The sequence below is a fragment of the Melozone crissalis genome, unplaced genomic scaffold, assembly GCF_028551555.1.
Source record: "Melozone crissalis strain CALT ecotype California unplaced genomic scaffold, PUWL_Pcris_2 ptg000023l_1, whole genome shotgun sequence".
Classification (NCBI taxonomy): Eukaryota; Metazoa; Chordata; class Aves; order Passeriformes; family Passerellidae; genus Melozone; species Melozone crissalis.
In genome coordinates, this window is record NW_026535801.1 from 19,103,694 (window position 1) to 19,120,163 (window position 16,470).

Here is a 16,470-nt window from a genome sequence, read left to right on the forward strand (position 1 = left end):
CATCAGAAAATAATGTCTTCAAAATGGCTTCATGGAATCATAGAAGATTATGTGAGAGATAATGAAGGCATCACATTTAAATATTCTTCACTTTCTCTTCAGCTTTTGATGATCATCCTTTAAGGTTTTTCAGATCCTTATCTTCTGAGAGAGATTTGCGATGAAGAGGTACTTGAAAAGGCAATTTTATTTCTTCTCTGTGTGACATGTTGTCTGGAGCAGCAGTTTCACTCCAGAGTGTACATAAGGTCAGATCTTGACCTGCTATTCGAATAGTATGTGGACTCTGGACTCTAACAGTGCCCCTGGGATTTAAGATGTACACCACATTATTTTTCCAGGTTATTTTGCTACACTGGAATATACATTTCATGAGATAACTTTATATGCGTTAAATATAATCAATTTCCTTTTTACTTCTTCCATCAGTCAGGCAGTATTTTCTGATGAGGAAACCTTGCTGATCATTCCACATGCCACTGTAAATAAGGCTATCAAAACAGTGGATTACATCCAGTAAATGGAAGTTGCTGTTACAGAATAGTTCTGGTACCACATAGGGAGGAAGCTGAGTATGTCAAATGGCAGAATGTACCTTTTTCTTAAACAAAGCCATACTAATATCAGTATGTTTCAGAATACTTTCCTTGCATAATATGCACTGATGTCTTATCCATACAGGTACTAAAACTGAAGTAGAGAAATTTTAAGATGCCATGGCAAAGTAGGATGTCAGTGTTTTCTGTTTTTAGCTGGACTGGTTGTGCATGGTTGTGCACATTTTAGAAAGGAAGAATGCTTTGGGAAGAACTCGCCAGTTTCTTTACATATGATTTTATCACATTTTCAAATATTGATACAGAAGATTGAGAAGAATATGCTATTAGATGAGTTAGTGCAAAATAATTTAGTAAGCATTTTCCTTCTTAGGCTTTATTCATCCACAGGAGCCCAAAGGTTTATTAATACTGAACGAAAAATGTTATTTTTCTGTTCCCATGGGCTGTCTTTTATAGTGGCCAGAATTGTGACTGTATGGTGAAAGCCATTTTGATGTTCCACGTGTTTTGCATAAGAGAGTCGTTAATGACATATGGCCTTTTGTGATGGCTGATGGAAACTAAGGCTCAACCAGTCCCTTGTCTCTCACCTGTTCACAAGTAATAAGCAGGCTGTGACAGAATTTAGGTGGTAGCAAAGAGGAAAGGAGAATCTTGTCTCCCACCTGAACTGAGTACAAAGGTGCTTTTCCTCCCCCTATGCATTCATTCCACCCTTTTCCATGCACGCCTGGTTATGGAGTAACCACAGATATTATCCTTATGCTCTTCTTTGGAGGCATGACATCCTTTTTTTTCAAGCTACCTACGACTGATGATATTTTCCTAGTCCAGCAACTGCTGAGTTTGTATTTTATTAGGCAAGACCAGTTGCCTTCCATGTGTTCAGCCAAACTTGTGTTCCTGATTCCCTTCAAGACAAATTTTTGGGTTAGTCCTGGACATATGGAAATGTGACCAGAGGAGGCACATCTGGCTTTAACTTGCCATAAGCTCACAGAAGAGTCATTTGAATTTTCCTCAAGGATACACAGGGTAAAAAGATGCCAGAGTAAAATGTTCTTAATTGTTTTAAGAAAGGGGAAATTAAACTTCTGATTGTTCAAAACCCCACAGCCTTTTAAGGGATTGTAAATCACTGGGGTGCTTAAAAAAATAATTTCACTGTAACTTGAATTTTAATTGCCTGCCCCTTCCTTTTACTGTCATGGTACTTTCATCATCTCTGTTTTCCTGAAAGGGAGTGTTGCTATTGTTGTTTATTTTAAGAAATCCACTGAAATTTTTCCTGCAGTGCTGCAAAATTTCAGGGAGGGATATGTTTTAGTATTCTGTGTTATTAGTATTTTTTATATATCTCTGTAATTTTAAAATATGAAGTTTTAATGAATGTTCTTCTCCAAACCCTGGACTTTTGCATTTCTAGCCTGAGAAGCTGAGGATAGTCAATGCCAGGTGCAGCCAGAATACTGCTGCAGCCCCACAACATATCATTTTTTTAACATTATTCAAATTAGGCTCTGCACTCATAATTCTGTTGTTTCCTTTATTGCTGTTGTAAAGCAAATGGTTCTTTTATACAAATGTTATCTCCTGGCTATTAATTCAGCAGTTATTTTGGATTATGGCACTCCTGTTAAATTTAGGAATGTAAAACCTCATAAATATTTAAAAGTTTCAGACTGACGTGGGAAGAAATTGTTTTTGACTTGCTTTGTTAATATCCTGTTGTTCAATTTGTAATAGATTTGGAATATATTGTTATTTCTCCACTGTTTGACAAATGGAAAAACAATTTTAGTTGAGCAACTGCTTCAAGTGTTCTACCTTGAATTCAACAGGCTGATAAAAGTGTGGGTTTCCAGAAAAAATAGCAAGGAAAAGATCTGTTTTTCTTTAAGAGGCCAAAAATTCTGAAAGTATTAATTACATCCCACTTCAAACTTAATGAAAATGCAGCAGTAGGTTTGCAAAGATTGTTTGATAAACAATTTCAAGAATCAAGTGCTTCTCTTTCAGCTTGCTATTTAAGCTTTTCACTAAGGAACTAAGGAGTATGCTGTACAAATGTGTTTCTTCCCCAAAAACCAATTATATTGAGTCTTATTTCTATCCAGTGAGTGTGTTCATAGACTTAATATTAATCTGCATCTCCAGTATCCCCCAAGTCTTCGAAGAATAACTGAATGATAAAAAAGTCACAATTTTTGTAAGATTGCTGAAGGTCTGGACAGCACAATCTCAGGGCCAGCATTCCTGCTTCACACCTAACCTGGCTCATGCAGGTGGTGCCACTGAGCAAGCTACAGCACATCTCTGTGTTCAATTAAATACATCAGCCAGGTCAGCACACATTCCACTCTTACAAACAGAAGTCCCTGTTATACAGACAAAGCAAAATGTATGGCTTTTGCTGTTGTTTTATTGACTGACTATAAAATCAGCATGTTGAAAATTCTTTATTTTACTTTGGAGTGTACTTCTGCTAGACATGTCTTGTATTCCTCTTCTTCTGGTTCTGTGTGTGCATAGTGAACAGTGTAAAGCAAAGGGCACTTGTATGCTTATGATTTCGAAGGCATTTGGAGGAAGAAATTCTGCAGAGCAGTATATTTACTTTGCATTTGTAAATGGTAGCAATTAAAACTCCCAGCTTCTGGCTATCCAGATGTTTCTTGCATTACAGCACTGTAATTTGCATTGGAATATATTGTGTTACTGCAGTGGCTGTAAAGTGGTCAGCTTTCAGTCTAAATGCTGTATCAGGGCTCCAGTTGGAATGGTGAGCATATTTCCTGCTCATACCAGGTTCTTCTCCTTCCCACTGTTTCCACACTCTGTTAGCTTGACGTGTTTGTGTTTCTCAGATGAAGACTTTTACTGCTCAGCATTTGAATCAAGCAGGGAATGTATTGGCAGGTCAGAACTGATGTACGGTTTGGTTCTTGTAAGAGTGAATAAAAGGACGGAAGTTTTGAATCAGAAATTTCCCTTTGGCATTTTCAGGCAGCAAACATCCCTCTGGTGTCAGAGCTTGGCATTGATGACATCCATTTTGATGACTTCTCGCTCGATGTGGATGCCATGATTACTGCAGCCCTGCGGATGTTCATGGAACTTGGAATGGTTCAGAAATTTAAAATTGACTACGAGGTAACCATCTGCGCTGCAAATATCTGCTGCTTTTGTCTTGGCACTGCTCTGTCCATTTGTACACATTTAGTAGCCCTGCTCCAAGCTGCACTTTGAATTTCAGACGCTGTGTAGGTGGCTTCTGACAGTGCGGAAGAACTATCGAATGGTCCTGTATCACAACTGGAGGCACGCTTTCAACGTCTGCCAGCTGATGTTTGCCATGCTCACTGTGAGTACCCAGCCACACAGCCCCCAAGAGCTTTTACTGCCACACTGCCTAACCTGTCTAAACATTTTCCAGCATTCCATTTCTTTTCTAGTTATTATGCTACTCATTTCCAATAGCAAAGCAGACAGAATTTATTCAACTTAAGGCAGCACATATTTAGCAAAACCTTATAGTGTTTTAGTGACAGTGATATCATAGGCACATTAAAGTGACTGAAAACAGATGGCAGTCTTGGAGTGCTCTTGTTATTACAGATCTTGATCTTATGAAATGTTTTTCTTTCGGAACTCTTTGATTTGACATTTATTTCAAACTCTTAATTGGGAAGTACAAAACCAAGGATTAGAATCCCAAAGTATTTATTATGTTGATATTTATTATCTCCTTATCCAGCTTAATCTAAATAGTTTTAGAAGATATTGCCTCAAAACATTTGAAAATTATCTTCCAGCATAGTGATCTAAGTGAATCTTGAGTCTCCACTGGACATTGTTAACACTTAGTGATTTTATTAGCATGTATCTCCAGCAGTACCCGCAGCTCCTTTACCATACAATTAAATTCTACTGAAATTTAAAGTAAATTCTGCTGAAAGTACCACTAGAATAAGCATACTGCTCTCTCTCCCTACCCCACAGCAACTTCAGTGCAGGAAATAACCCATGATTGGCTAACTCATTCTTGTAAATGTACCAACAAAAAACTCAGGGGTCCTGAATGCCAGAACTTTACATGTTGGGCAAGAAAAAGAGACTCTGACTTCCCCTAGCAGGTGAAGATGTCATTCTAGTGCTTGGGCAGTCCCAGCAGGGTGGGTGTGTTTCTGTGAGTGTTGATGGAGGCATAGTGAAGCTGTACCATGCACCATGAGACAAAGGAAAGGAAGACATCCAACGAGAGAACCTCTTCCTCTGGGCATGAGGCTGCTCAGCTGCACAAAACATTGTTTCAGCAGGTGCTTGCTGATGCTCTCTAAGGAAATTCGGTGTTAAGGCCTGGGTGTTGGTAGTTTTTATGGTTTTATAAATTTGACATGCATTTTTTTCCCAGTTTTAGACAAAGGAAAAGCAATTCACTCTGATGAGCATAGGCAAAGGCGGGCAGCGGCGCTGGGTGTGAATGACAGTAATTTCTGCCGGGCAGGGAGCCCCCAGCCCCAGCGGTGGCACCCCTAGGTGGAGCTGCGAGGCCGGGTTTGCGGCACGCTGCTCTGCCGCGGGCACCGGGCACCGCCATCCCGGCTGGAGTGCCCGCCCTGGGGCCGGCAGCGAGGGAGCGGGGCCCTGCTGCTCCAGCGGCCACCGACTGATGCTCTGACCGTGGCTCCCACGGCGCCAGTTCAGAGCCCTTTCAGCAGTCAGCACAGGGGTGCAACGGTGCGAGATGTGATCCAGCGTTTTTAAGCCAGGTTTGTTTCCTTGCCCACACTCCTGGTAATGAACAGAATGAGCAATTCCATGGGAGTGGCCACAGCACTGGAGTCTCCACACATCCCATCCCGCTTTGCTCTGGCTCTGGCTGAGAACAGAATAAGTTCAGTGCATGATCTGTTTGGCCTGCTCTCCCTTCCAGATACAGGAACATTCTTTTGTGCAAAAAAAGACACAAAAGAAAAACCTGACATTAGTAATAAGCCAAAGCTTGCTCCTATTGCATTTGTCTTGGGGATACCATCCAAGTTAGTGTGTGCCTTCTTTTCTCACTGGTAAAAGGGGAAAATTCTTGGACAAACCCCTTGAAGGGCTTATCAGAGCCCTTCTCTGCCGCTCAAGAAGGCACTGCTTTGTGCAGTTATTGCAGCTTATTTCTGATTTCTCCATGACAGTGAGCAATGTAGACTGCCCCACAAATAGAAACCAGTAATTCTATTTTAGGGCATTTTCAGGTAGGATTTGCCATAGTATAGTCATGTCTAACCTGTAGTGCAGTAGCCTCTAAGGGCCCCACCGTACTCCCACTGAATGCACAAGGAAAATTCAGCTGTGTTGAACAAGCCAAACAAGAGAAATTCAACAAAGAGCAGACCATTGTTTCACTCCTGGTAAACTCTGCCTTTTGCATATCTAAAGCATGTTCCTGTATATACAAGTATGTATTCTCTCTCCTGAACAATCATAAGCCCAGTTCTGCAAGCTGTAGTTCTGTATTTCAGATGCCCAAGAATTCTGAAGACAGCACTGCAGCAAGGCAGCTCCTGCAAGTTAAGGGAGTACCTGAGAGTAAAGTGCAGGATCAAGCCCAGGCTTCATTATCAGTGCCTTTGCTAACACAGTTCACATTGATACTTATTTCAAAGGGCAAAAATGAACAAGTAAGCAATACCAAATTAAAATCCCATCTGGTGTGCTAATAACAAAACATATAGATGTGGGGCAAGGTATAATGAATGCAATTCATTTCCTCACATGAAAGAATGACCTCCATAACTCACTGGAGACTCTGCCACTCATGAGTTATGGGTCATTCCTTTTCTGGTGAAAATAAATTTTACTGCACCATCGTCTATGGCCATGTTTTTTTTTTCCTCCTGTAAATTCAGAAATGGGGAAATGTAATCCTCTGTTTACTTGCATTATGTTCAAAGAAGATATCTCCTTACTGTAGTATTGTTTTAAATGAAATGTTTTTTACTACGTGACATATGCTATATTTCTTTCATATATTCAGTGACAAGACTTTTCATTAAATAAAATGTGGCATTTATTTTTGAGATATTGCTACTGTTAATAAATTCCTTAATTGGTTTCCCTGCATTTTCAATACAGGTTGAATCCTTGAATTTAATCAAAGTTTGGATTACACTAAAGAATATTTATTACAACATCAATTTCATATTATAAAACTTCCCTTTTAAGTTATTTTAACTTAGCCATGAATATTTTCTCTAGACTGAAACTTGACACATCGTGTGTTGTCAGTTACAAACTATTTTTAATCCCTTTTTATAACTAGATCTTTATTACTATTTGTTATAGAAGAGCTGTGTTTAAAAAAATTAAAACAGAAAATGCTATTTTTAGAGGATTTTTTTCTGCTTGGGTAGATGTTACCAAAACAAGAACAACAGCAATGCCACTAGAAATGAGGTGAACCTCTTTCCTAATACCAAAGTTATTCTGTACACTGGTGGATTCCACACAAAATTAATTAATCTTTTTTTTCTTCATGCTTGATCATCTTTTCTGCTGTGTAAATTTTAAGGAATTATAAAGTTTTTGTAGCAAGTCTTGCACTTCATTAATTCCCACTGAAGTGCATTCCTGAGCACCTGGGGGAGCTTGGCTCCCTGTACTGTTTATGTAGTAACTGTGGCCACATTTCAGACTGTCTAAACAGAGGATACTTAGATTTGAATCTGCATTTCTCTAAGTAGAATTTGTGGGTTTTGGGGTGACTAGCAGAGCTTTCACAGAGTATTGCAGCAATTCACTGGTGTTTCTGAGTGTAAGTTCCTACCAAGGAAGGGCAACAAGTCCCCCTGTGTCACTTAAACTCTCTTCTTGCCGGTGGGTGAAATTATGCCCCTTTGAAAATCACTGATATTTGGGGATTCTTACGTGGTGTTGGTGTTCAGCCTTGGTTTGGTCCTCCAATACAAATGTATTTTGTATCTCTTGTATGTAATTTCATTTCATGCTAACTAGATCATGTGGCTAACTGAGGATTGTCACTGGAGACTGACACTGTGAAAAGACAAGTGTTACAATTTTCCAGCTCAGCCAGTCATTTTTGCAGGTATTATGCCCTTCTGCTTCTGAAGAACCAGGTTGTTTCTGCCATGGGTAAGAGGCACAGCACCAGTGGTGCCCCACAGAGGCTCTAGCACCTCCTCCAGACAGGATCTGTTCAGGATGCTTGAGATTAGCAATAGCAGTAAGGGTTTTCTCTCTGCCATGGCCCTGTTCAGGCAGGAAGACTGCTATCACAAGTATCCAAGAGGAGAAGCATAGTGATAAAAAAAATGTTTCTATGATTATCTCTCCCATTCATATAGTCATGTCTGAACTGCTTGTAGGGAATTTCATTGCATCTGTTTTCAAATGCCTCTCCCAAATTCAAGTGAGTATCTCCAGCAGAAATTTGAGACATTTCCTTTTTAAATCGTGCCACCTCACTTCAAAGTGCCAGATTGAAAAAAAATCTTATAGTTCACAACAGTTCCACAGAGTATATTTTATCTGGGTTCTTTTAAAGAACCAACTTAACATGTCAGCTATCTCTGACAGTAGGGATTGACTAAGATGGTCATCTCAGGATTGAAGAAATCTAAGTACTTCTCTAAATAATAATTTAAAAATTTTATCAGTTTAGTTTTGGGTTTTTTATTTCTCTGATTAAAAAAATCCAGTTCCTGTCTCAGTTTGCAGCTACTGGTATTTGTTTTCAGCTCTTTTTGCCTTTAGTGCCTCCTGGCTAGCAGAGAAATGGCATGCTGGAAATGCAACAAAGAGATAAGAACAGATCACTCCAAGGACATTATCTATTCTGCTAACCATCTGACATACAGCAGGGAATAGAATATGACAATAAAGCATTTATCTTCTCCTTACTGAAATGTTCATGGTATCAAAACAAAGTTGACTGTTGCTGGATGGACTAACATTACTTATCCCTTTTGCTACTGATAGTTACAGCTGCTATTTTTTTCTGCTCTCAGACCGCAGGATTTCAGGAGATTCTAACTGAAATTGAAATTTTAGCTTTGATTGTGGGATGCTTGTGTCACGACCTTGACCACAGGGGAACCAACAATGCCTTCCAAGCCAAGTAAGCTTTCTAATTCTTACTATTTTAATTTGGTTTTCTTCCACAGGAGAGCAAAAGGTGACCAGGATAAAGAATGAAGCATTAATTTCAAGCCTTCTAGGCCAAGGCCAAGTACTCTTATTCCTGTGTGCAGTGAGGGACTATCCATCTTTATCATTCTCTGTTCCTTTAAGTAATTGCTGGCTTGTCCTTTGTAGCTGGCTGTTGAACTGACACCACATATTGAAATGTGGTGCCAAAACTTGATGTTCTTTTCAGGCTCAGCTGTTATTGATTCTGGTTTTCAACCCAGGAAGCACCTAAATTGTCTGTCTGGGTTTTTCTTGCTGACTGAGGTGCATGGCATTAAGCAAAACCTTGTTCTGCTATTGCAGAGAGAAGAAAATAAGTGAAACTGAAATAATGCTTTCACAGAAACCAGGCTGCTGCCCTCAGGCATAGTGAAGGAGAAGTAGGTTTGCAGAAGGTTTAAGAGTAGTACTTCTAACTGTGTAGGCAGGGGAACTCCTTAGACTAAGGTCAAATCCATTCCAAAATCTGCCTTCCCTGAGAATAGGAGGGACAACAAAAAATGTCCGCAGCAACATCCTGGCCAAGCTGTGAAATAAAGCTGCCAGACATAGAGATTTCTTCAAATCCCTTTTTGTTTTCTTCACTCCCCAGTTCCTCTACAGTCAGAATATGAGGCCCCAAGGTATTCCTGTCCTGCAGATCCCAGTGAGCATTTGTAGCTTTTTTTGTTCTGCCTTACTGCTAATCCTCCAGTATGATCGGGGAGTGGTCAAATGGTTGTCCAGAGATATTTGAAAGGCAGAGTGATGCTGTGTTAGCCTGTTTTGTCCTACTTTTGCAGAAGTACTCTGCTGCAATGTGTGTATGCAGGGACTGCTGCATTTCTGGGGCCAAGGTGCCTCAGTGACCATCACTCAAACTGATGTTTCTGATGTTCACTAAGCTGCCATTTCCTGAGGTATTGGTGTTGCCATACAATCTCAATGAAACAATGACACTGTCTGGATCTTCAATCACCACAGCAGGGAAAATCAATTGCAGTGCTCAAAAGACAGAGCTCATGGTGCAAAGGTTACCAAGCACTGCTAGATGCCTTTTTGCAGCTGAGTCTTGAAGAGAATCAAAATAGACGAGACAAATGGGAAGGAAGCTCAGCTGATTGATGTTTATGTTCCCAATTTACAAAAACGAGACCCAAGATTTACATCCTGGCCATTTTAGGCTCTGATTAAATTAACCACTTCTCTGCTGCACCATTATACAAGAGTGTCTTTTGTGCAGAGGGATGGCTGAGTTAAAGGTACAGGGTTCAGCTTTAGACTGCTATCACTCATACTTGTTGTTTGACAACAGAGTACAGAGAGGAGGCTACCATTTTATGACTCCATAAAGAAACTGCTGAAGACATTTAATGAAAGACAAACATTACCACACATGTATAAAACATCCCTGAAAACAGAAGCTGGAGTTTTCCTAACGCTAACTATGATTTATTCCTCTAACCTGACATAAATTTAAGCATCACATTTTCCTATTTTAGCTTCAGTGTCCAATACTGCTGCTCTGTATGATGAAGGTTCAAGAGGTATATGATGGAGGCAATATCACAGTTGTCTCAAATGGTTCTGTTATATATGTCAATATCACATTCTCTAGGGATGATGTTTCCTGGACATCCTTTTCTCTCATATAGCTGCATCTGATAATTAAGTATCAGTATGGTGCAGTTTTATGGTATATGCTCCTAGGAGACTCCTTTTGTCTCTAGCATAATCTCTTATTCTCATTTCTTTGGAAAGAAAGCCCATCTTGTCACTTTAGGCTGGGTCCCAGAAGCGAAGTACTTTGCCTGACCTACTTTGGTACTTGGTGAACAGTGACCATTCTGACAATCCAGTCCCATTCTCTGCACTTGCCAGCAATTTGCTATTTTATATTACTATTCCATATATTTTTGTCCTTTAAACGTAGAAAACCAACCTGCTCTGTTCATTTTGAATCTGATCTTGGTTTAGACAATAAATGTGATGAGAAAATACATTCTAGAGATATGCTAAGCTTTACTTTTATATTCATTGCTCTCACTTGTGGTTTTTTGTTTACCTTATTATTTGCAATTGGATTTTTTGTTGTTGTGTTTTGGGGTTTTAATTTCAGAGTTTGTAGTTGGCCATTGTAAGCCCTTATGTTTATGTCTATTAAGAATTAAAAATAAAAGGTAGCAGGGGAACAGCTGATCTCAGCTCAAGGACATTACCTTGTGTCTTTACTGCACAGTTCTGTGTCTGTGCTGTTGCTGAGGGACTTTGAAAGCTGCATTAAAAAATTTCTTGTAGTTCCAGAAAAATCTTTATTCAGCTGGCAATATTTTGCAAAGACTGGAACATAAATGTTTTGTATCTGGATTTAAATCAGTATTTTGATCTCATCAGCTGTCTTAAGTGAGGTTGCTGAAGTGGAGGTGAAGAGAGTGTCTACGTGATTTTGTCACTGAATTGTCTCTGAAACCTGCTTCATAAGCAGACGAGCGGGATTTGTTGACTTCCCATGTTCTGTTTCAGGAGTGGATCAGCCTTAGCTCAGCTCTACGGCACCTCTGCTACCTTGGAGCACCACCATTTCAATCATGCTGTCATGATTCTCCAAAGTGAGGTACAAAAGCATTACTATTAATCTCACTGTGAGCTGTTGGGCAGTTTCAGCTGGAGGAAGGAAATACCATGTACAGTACCTTTTTAATGCCCTCTCCTTGAGGAATTATTTATTGGTTACCACAAAGGTCACAACTAGCACAAAATTAAACAACTACAAATGCTGATCACAGAGCCCAGAGATTATATCTGTCTCAATCAGCAAGGGGCAAGGAGAATTCATCCTAATCATATTGTCAGCTTTTCTCACTCTTCTTACATATATCCTGTTCAGTGGTTTAGAGGTAGCTGAAACAGGTCTTTACCCTTCCCCACAGGTGTCATATTCAGAGTATCAGAGCCATTCTTTACTGCACCAACTTAATTTCTTTGGCAGCCTTTATGAAATCGGTATTTTTATAATTTTTTTCATAATTTAATACACTGTTTTTAAAAATTTAAATAAGTATTATCATGCTGTCCAAAGTATACTGATTGCTTTTCAGACACCTGTGAAGAGCTCTTGCCTAGAATATCTTGCATATAACACTAGACAGCATATACTACACCATGTATTTAATAACTGAGAAAAGTGGAAGAATGGACATGGAGTCCTTTCAAAACAACAGATGCATTTTCATAATTTAAAGAGATTGGTTGCTACAAAATGCATTTAGTAAATAGAAAACCAAAACTGTTGTTCATGCAGGACAATTGCAGACCCCAGTCTGATCTGCAGTAACTTCTGAAGAGATCTGGAATGTCTCATGATCACAGACAAATGGGAACAGGGTGTTGGCTTTACCTCTGTGTATACTTCCAGGGAGATTTGGCACAGAACTGCACCTCCACAGACCTTATCTCATATATGTCGTCATACCATCATGATGATAGTAACCCTGTTGCTGGAAAATTCTGCTTTAAGGGCATTTTAAAATTCCTAAGCAGTAGATGGCAGTGCATACTGAATGTGGGCACTACAGGACTAAATACCACCAAAATAAGACTCTAGTTAGAAATAACTTCAATATTTATGTAGGTGATTACGAAAAAAAGACCTGTAATACATTTATGTGTGCTAATACATGTGACAATTGTCACAAAGATAATTTCTTAAGCTTACATTTAGAGTTTTTCATTAATTTTGTTTCTTTCATCTTATTTTCCTCAGAATTTCACAGAGGAATTATAGGATCTCTGTCCTGCTTGTTTTCAGAAATCCAGTTACAAAAGAACCTTCCCCCTCTCAAATAGCAACATCAAATAATTAAATTCCTTTCATTTTGGCCATAAAGCATCTTTCAAATTCTTAATCCTCGATCCCTTAAAAAGCAGCCAGTTGGACCCACAAAGGGTGTGTAAATTGCATATAAAATTGTGGTGCTTTGGTTCACATAGGCAATGGCTGTATACACTGTAGGACAAGACAGTAATGGGCAGAGTGAGCAAAAGGGCTGCTTTGAATGAAAAACTGATTTAGTGTCCTTGACTGCTCTAACAGCAGTTTGTGTGCATGCAAGCAGCAGCACAGATAAATCTATTAGGATCACTACTCAAAAGCTCCAATACGCAGCTCCCCAAAACATTTAATAAGATGAGAGATTGAGATGTATCCACAGTTTTTCCCCATAAACTGAGTCTGTGCAGGGTTAGAGCAGAGAGTAAATCTTTACTTGACAGGCTATCATTTCTGCAGAGTTTAGAAAAACATACCAAGTGCTTGATAACAATCATCAACTCTTCTGCCTCAATGTAATCTCAGCAGCATTAGCATTATTATTTCATCATAGTTTTGCCATGAATCAGAAAAGGCTTATGTTACAGGGCAACAGTAGACTAACAAGTTAGAAAACTTTTTTTAAAACTATATTGATTGTTAGCCCTTTACCTCTTTTATCTCTTTCATTATAGGGTCACAACATCTTTGCTAACTTGTCCTCTAAGGACTACAGTGACCTTATGCAGCTTCTAAAGCAATCAATATTGGCAACAGACCTCACTCTGTATTTTGAGTAAGTATTGGCATTTCTGGTATTTGATGAATGAAAATTCAGAGAACTTACTCTAATGACCTATTAAATACCAATAAGGATATATAATATGAGAAATTAGTGTTCAGCTATGGTTGAAGAGGTTTAGTCTAATACTTAGTATCTTTTAGACTAATAGATATATCTCAAGTGTCCAAATAAGTTTTGCTTTAATGTGTAACATGTCTGTATCAACCAAAAGCAAGTGAAATCTTAGGTTTATACTTCAAAGCAATTCCAGGAACCAGTTGCAGCTCAGTTCTATAATTTTTCTGTCCCTTCTATGATCATTTCTTCAGGCACATAGAAAATCAATGACATTTGAGAATTCTTTTCCACCATTTCAGCATCTCTAAACATTTGTGCTAAGAAATATTGTGTTTAGTTACAGACCCAGTTACAGAGATAATAAAGGAGACACTTTGCTGCTTTGAAGATGAATTATGCCAATTCACGTCACATGATGAGAAGAGTCTTAAAAAGCTTAACTGTGGAGAAGTACACTAGGATGTCTCTCACCCAGATTCTTCCCTTTCCTTGTTTGCAAATCAAATCTCAAAAGTAGATTTCAAGCTGGTCCTGTATGTCAAATATTGTTAATTATTACCAAGCTCATCCCACTGAGGATGTGTGGGAGGATGCACATAGTCATAGGAGGAATGGTGTCACCATCACAGTGAACTTCTGGCATTAGCAGTGCTGACAGATGTGCAGTTTCAGTGCACTGCCTCCCCAGTCATGACAATAAGTCATCCTTAGGAATTTTTGTTTGTTGTCCATTAGCATTCTATCCTGTCTGCCTTTCTGCCATGTCTCAAGTGAAATTATTAGAGTTGTACCAGGGGAAGTTTAGCTTAGATATTAGAGGAAAAAAATTCACTGAAAGAGTGGTTAGACATTGGAATAAGTTGTCCAGGGAGATGGTGGAGTCACTACCTTTGGAAGTATAAAGGAGTTATCTTGATATGGTGCTTAGGGGGAATATGGTTCAGGGATGATGATGGTGGTGCTGGGTTGATGGTTGGACTTGATGACCTTGAAGCTCTTCCATTCTGTGAGATACAAGGACCATAGGTCCTCTTGTCTCATCATAAGTCAATGCTGCAGAAATATTTTGTGCTCTCAAGGAGGACATGAGTGACCAGGACTGAGAGGACAGCTGCCCTGGCACAGCTCCATGTGCTCCCCCTGGCCGAGATCCTGGAGACCCTGGAGGAGCCAGAGGGGGCTCATCGCAGTGCCTTGGGATAGACCCCGTTCAGACCCAGATGTGATGGAGCTCTCTTCCCTCCCTGCCTTAAGCTGAAAAACTATGTGGTCAATTGTCTAGTTCTAGTACAGAGAAATAATATCCAAGAGGGACATAACTGAATTTCGAGATTATTTTTTCTTACTTGCATAATTGATTTTTCATGCTGCATAAATCAGAAGACTTTTAGCAAATGACGCCTCTTTACTCAAAAGTCTGCAGATAAATTATTTTTTCCTCTTGTGTTACTACGATTCATTAATGAGGTGGTAGCTACGCTAGTTTATTTCCAGAAGTGCCTGAAAATCACTCTCTAGAAACATTGGTGCTTTACATTTCTTAAAACCACCCTCTGTGAACAGCTGTTTCTACACAAGTACCTAATTTGTTTTTTCAGTTTGCTACGTCGTCAATATTTTTGTAGACAGGGGAATTCTCATATCAGTATTCTTAAAATGACTGAATCTAATGATCACAAGCTCCAGGTATTAAAACAGCATCAAAACTGTTGCAGAGCAAGACTTTATGACCTTCTCAAGGCATCACTTTTATACAAATAAACAAAAAGATGACTGTCACTGAAAGATCAGATGGGAAATAGTTTATAATTCTAGATAACGACACTTGCAGATAATACGAAAAGTAAAAGCATGGAGCCAAAATGAAGTTTATGGAAATTCGTCCAAATGATGTCTTGAGCCAGTGGGCTGTAGAGCAAATGAATTTGTTATACATAGGAAAACAACCTCCCTTCGAGGCAAAATGCAGCCAGAGTCAATGTTACTCAAAGACCCTGGAAAATTATTATAATTCAGTTTGTTTCTGAAATTCTGCCATATTATATTTGCTTATTAACAGAAAACCTCATCATTTTGGATATCAAAAAAGCCCAGTAGGAAATGTTAAATTGTTTCATCATACATGGCTGCTTTCCTCTGGTTCAGTCCTTCCTACACTGAAATTTCTCTGTAGAGCTGGACTACTACTTCTCTTTTAGCTTTTAGCCTAACATAAGGCCTTGAGACTCACATTTTCAATTACTGTTTATGGATATCTACATTTTAAATTTAAATATTTTAGGTTTTTAGGGTGTCACCTTCCTGTGCTTTCAGCTTAAAACATACTTGCCTGGTTTTTGTTCAGGAACATATGAATTTCTCAGAATATCCAATACTTCAAAATGAAATCTCTTATTTCCCAAAGTATAAGGGATTAGATATCATGCAGTCATTTATAGCCCTCTTCTCGCTGCTGAATGAAATCCACTATAGAAAGGCTCTATAGGATGAGTGAGTGGTCATATATATAACCATGATAGTCAGGGACCAGAATAATACAACCTGCCCCACACAATGTTCTGGAACACAGAGTTTCTGGAAGTGTGCATCTCCTTGTATTCAAATATGTACTGGCTGCCATGAGACTGCACTGTCAATAATCACTGTCCAAAGTTTCAGTCTAGTTGAAGTAAACGTAGAAAATACAAGACCCCAAACTCTCTCCTGTTCAGGAACCTAACTACATTTCCTCATATGAGATGGGGCACTACACTGTCCCTCAGGAGGATGTAGGTATTTATTTGCTTTCCAGCTTTGATACTCATATGATGTGTCACTGGGGGAAAGTTGCTCCAAGTTTTTGTACCTCAGCTTCTGTTACATCTTGGGCAGGATCTGTTACATATTTGTAGTCACACTGCAAGCAGTAAGAGCTGCTTGGAGTCTCAGTGCCATAAAAGATTACAGACTATGATGAATCAGAATTTTGATGCTTAAAGGCAACAATCAAGCATTAATATGTTCTGTCCATCTCATGTTGTGTCCCTGTTTGAGGACATGAAGAAGGTGTGAGAAGACAA

The 16,470-nt window shown here is 39.1% G+C and overlaps 1 protein-coding gene across 2 annotated transcripts in view; it reads left to right on the forward strand.

Annotated features, from left to right (window-relative positions):
- The window catches only part of PDE11A (phosphodiesterase 11A), a 104,325-nt gene that overhangs the window by 67,303 nt on the left and 20,552 nt on the right, over window positions 1-16,470 (forward strand). For both annotated transcript variants that reach the window (XM_054277864.1, XM_054277865.1), the window contains 5 exons: window positions 3,567-3,713; window positions 3,817-3,924; window positions 8,582-8,691; window positions 11,265-11,355; window positions 13,245-13,345. In XM_054277864.1, coding sequence (XP_054133839.1) covers window positions 3,567-3,713; window positions 3,817-3,924; window positions 8,582-8,691; window positions 11,265-11,355; window positions 13,245-13,345 — 557 coding nt within the window. The remainder of the gene's footprint in view (window positions 1-3,566; window positions 3,714-3,816; window positions 3,925-8,581; window positions 8,692-11,264; window positions 11,356-13,244; window positions 13,346-16,470) is intronic.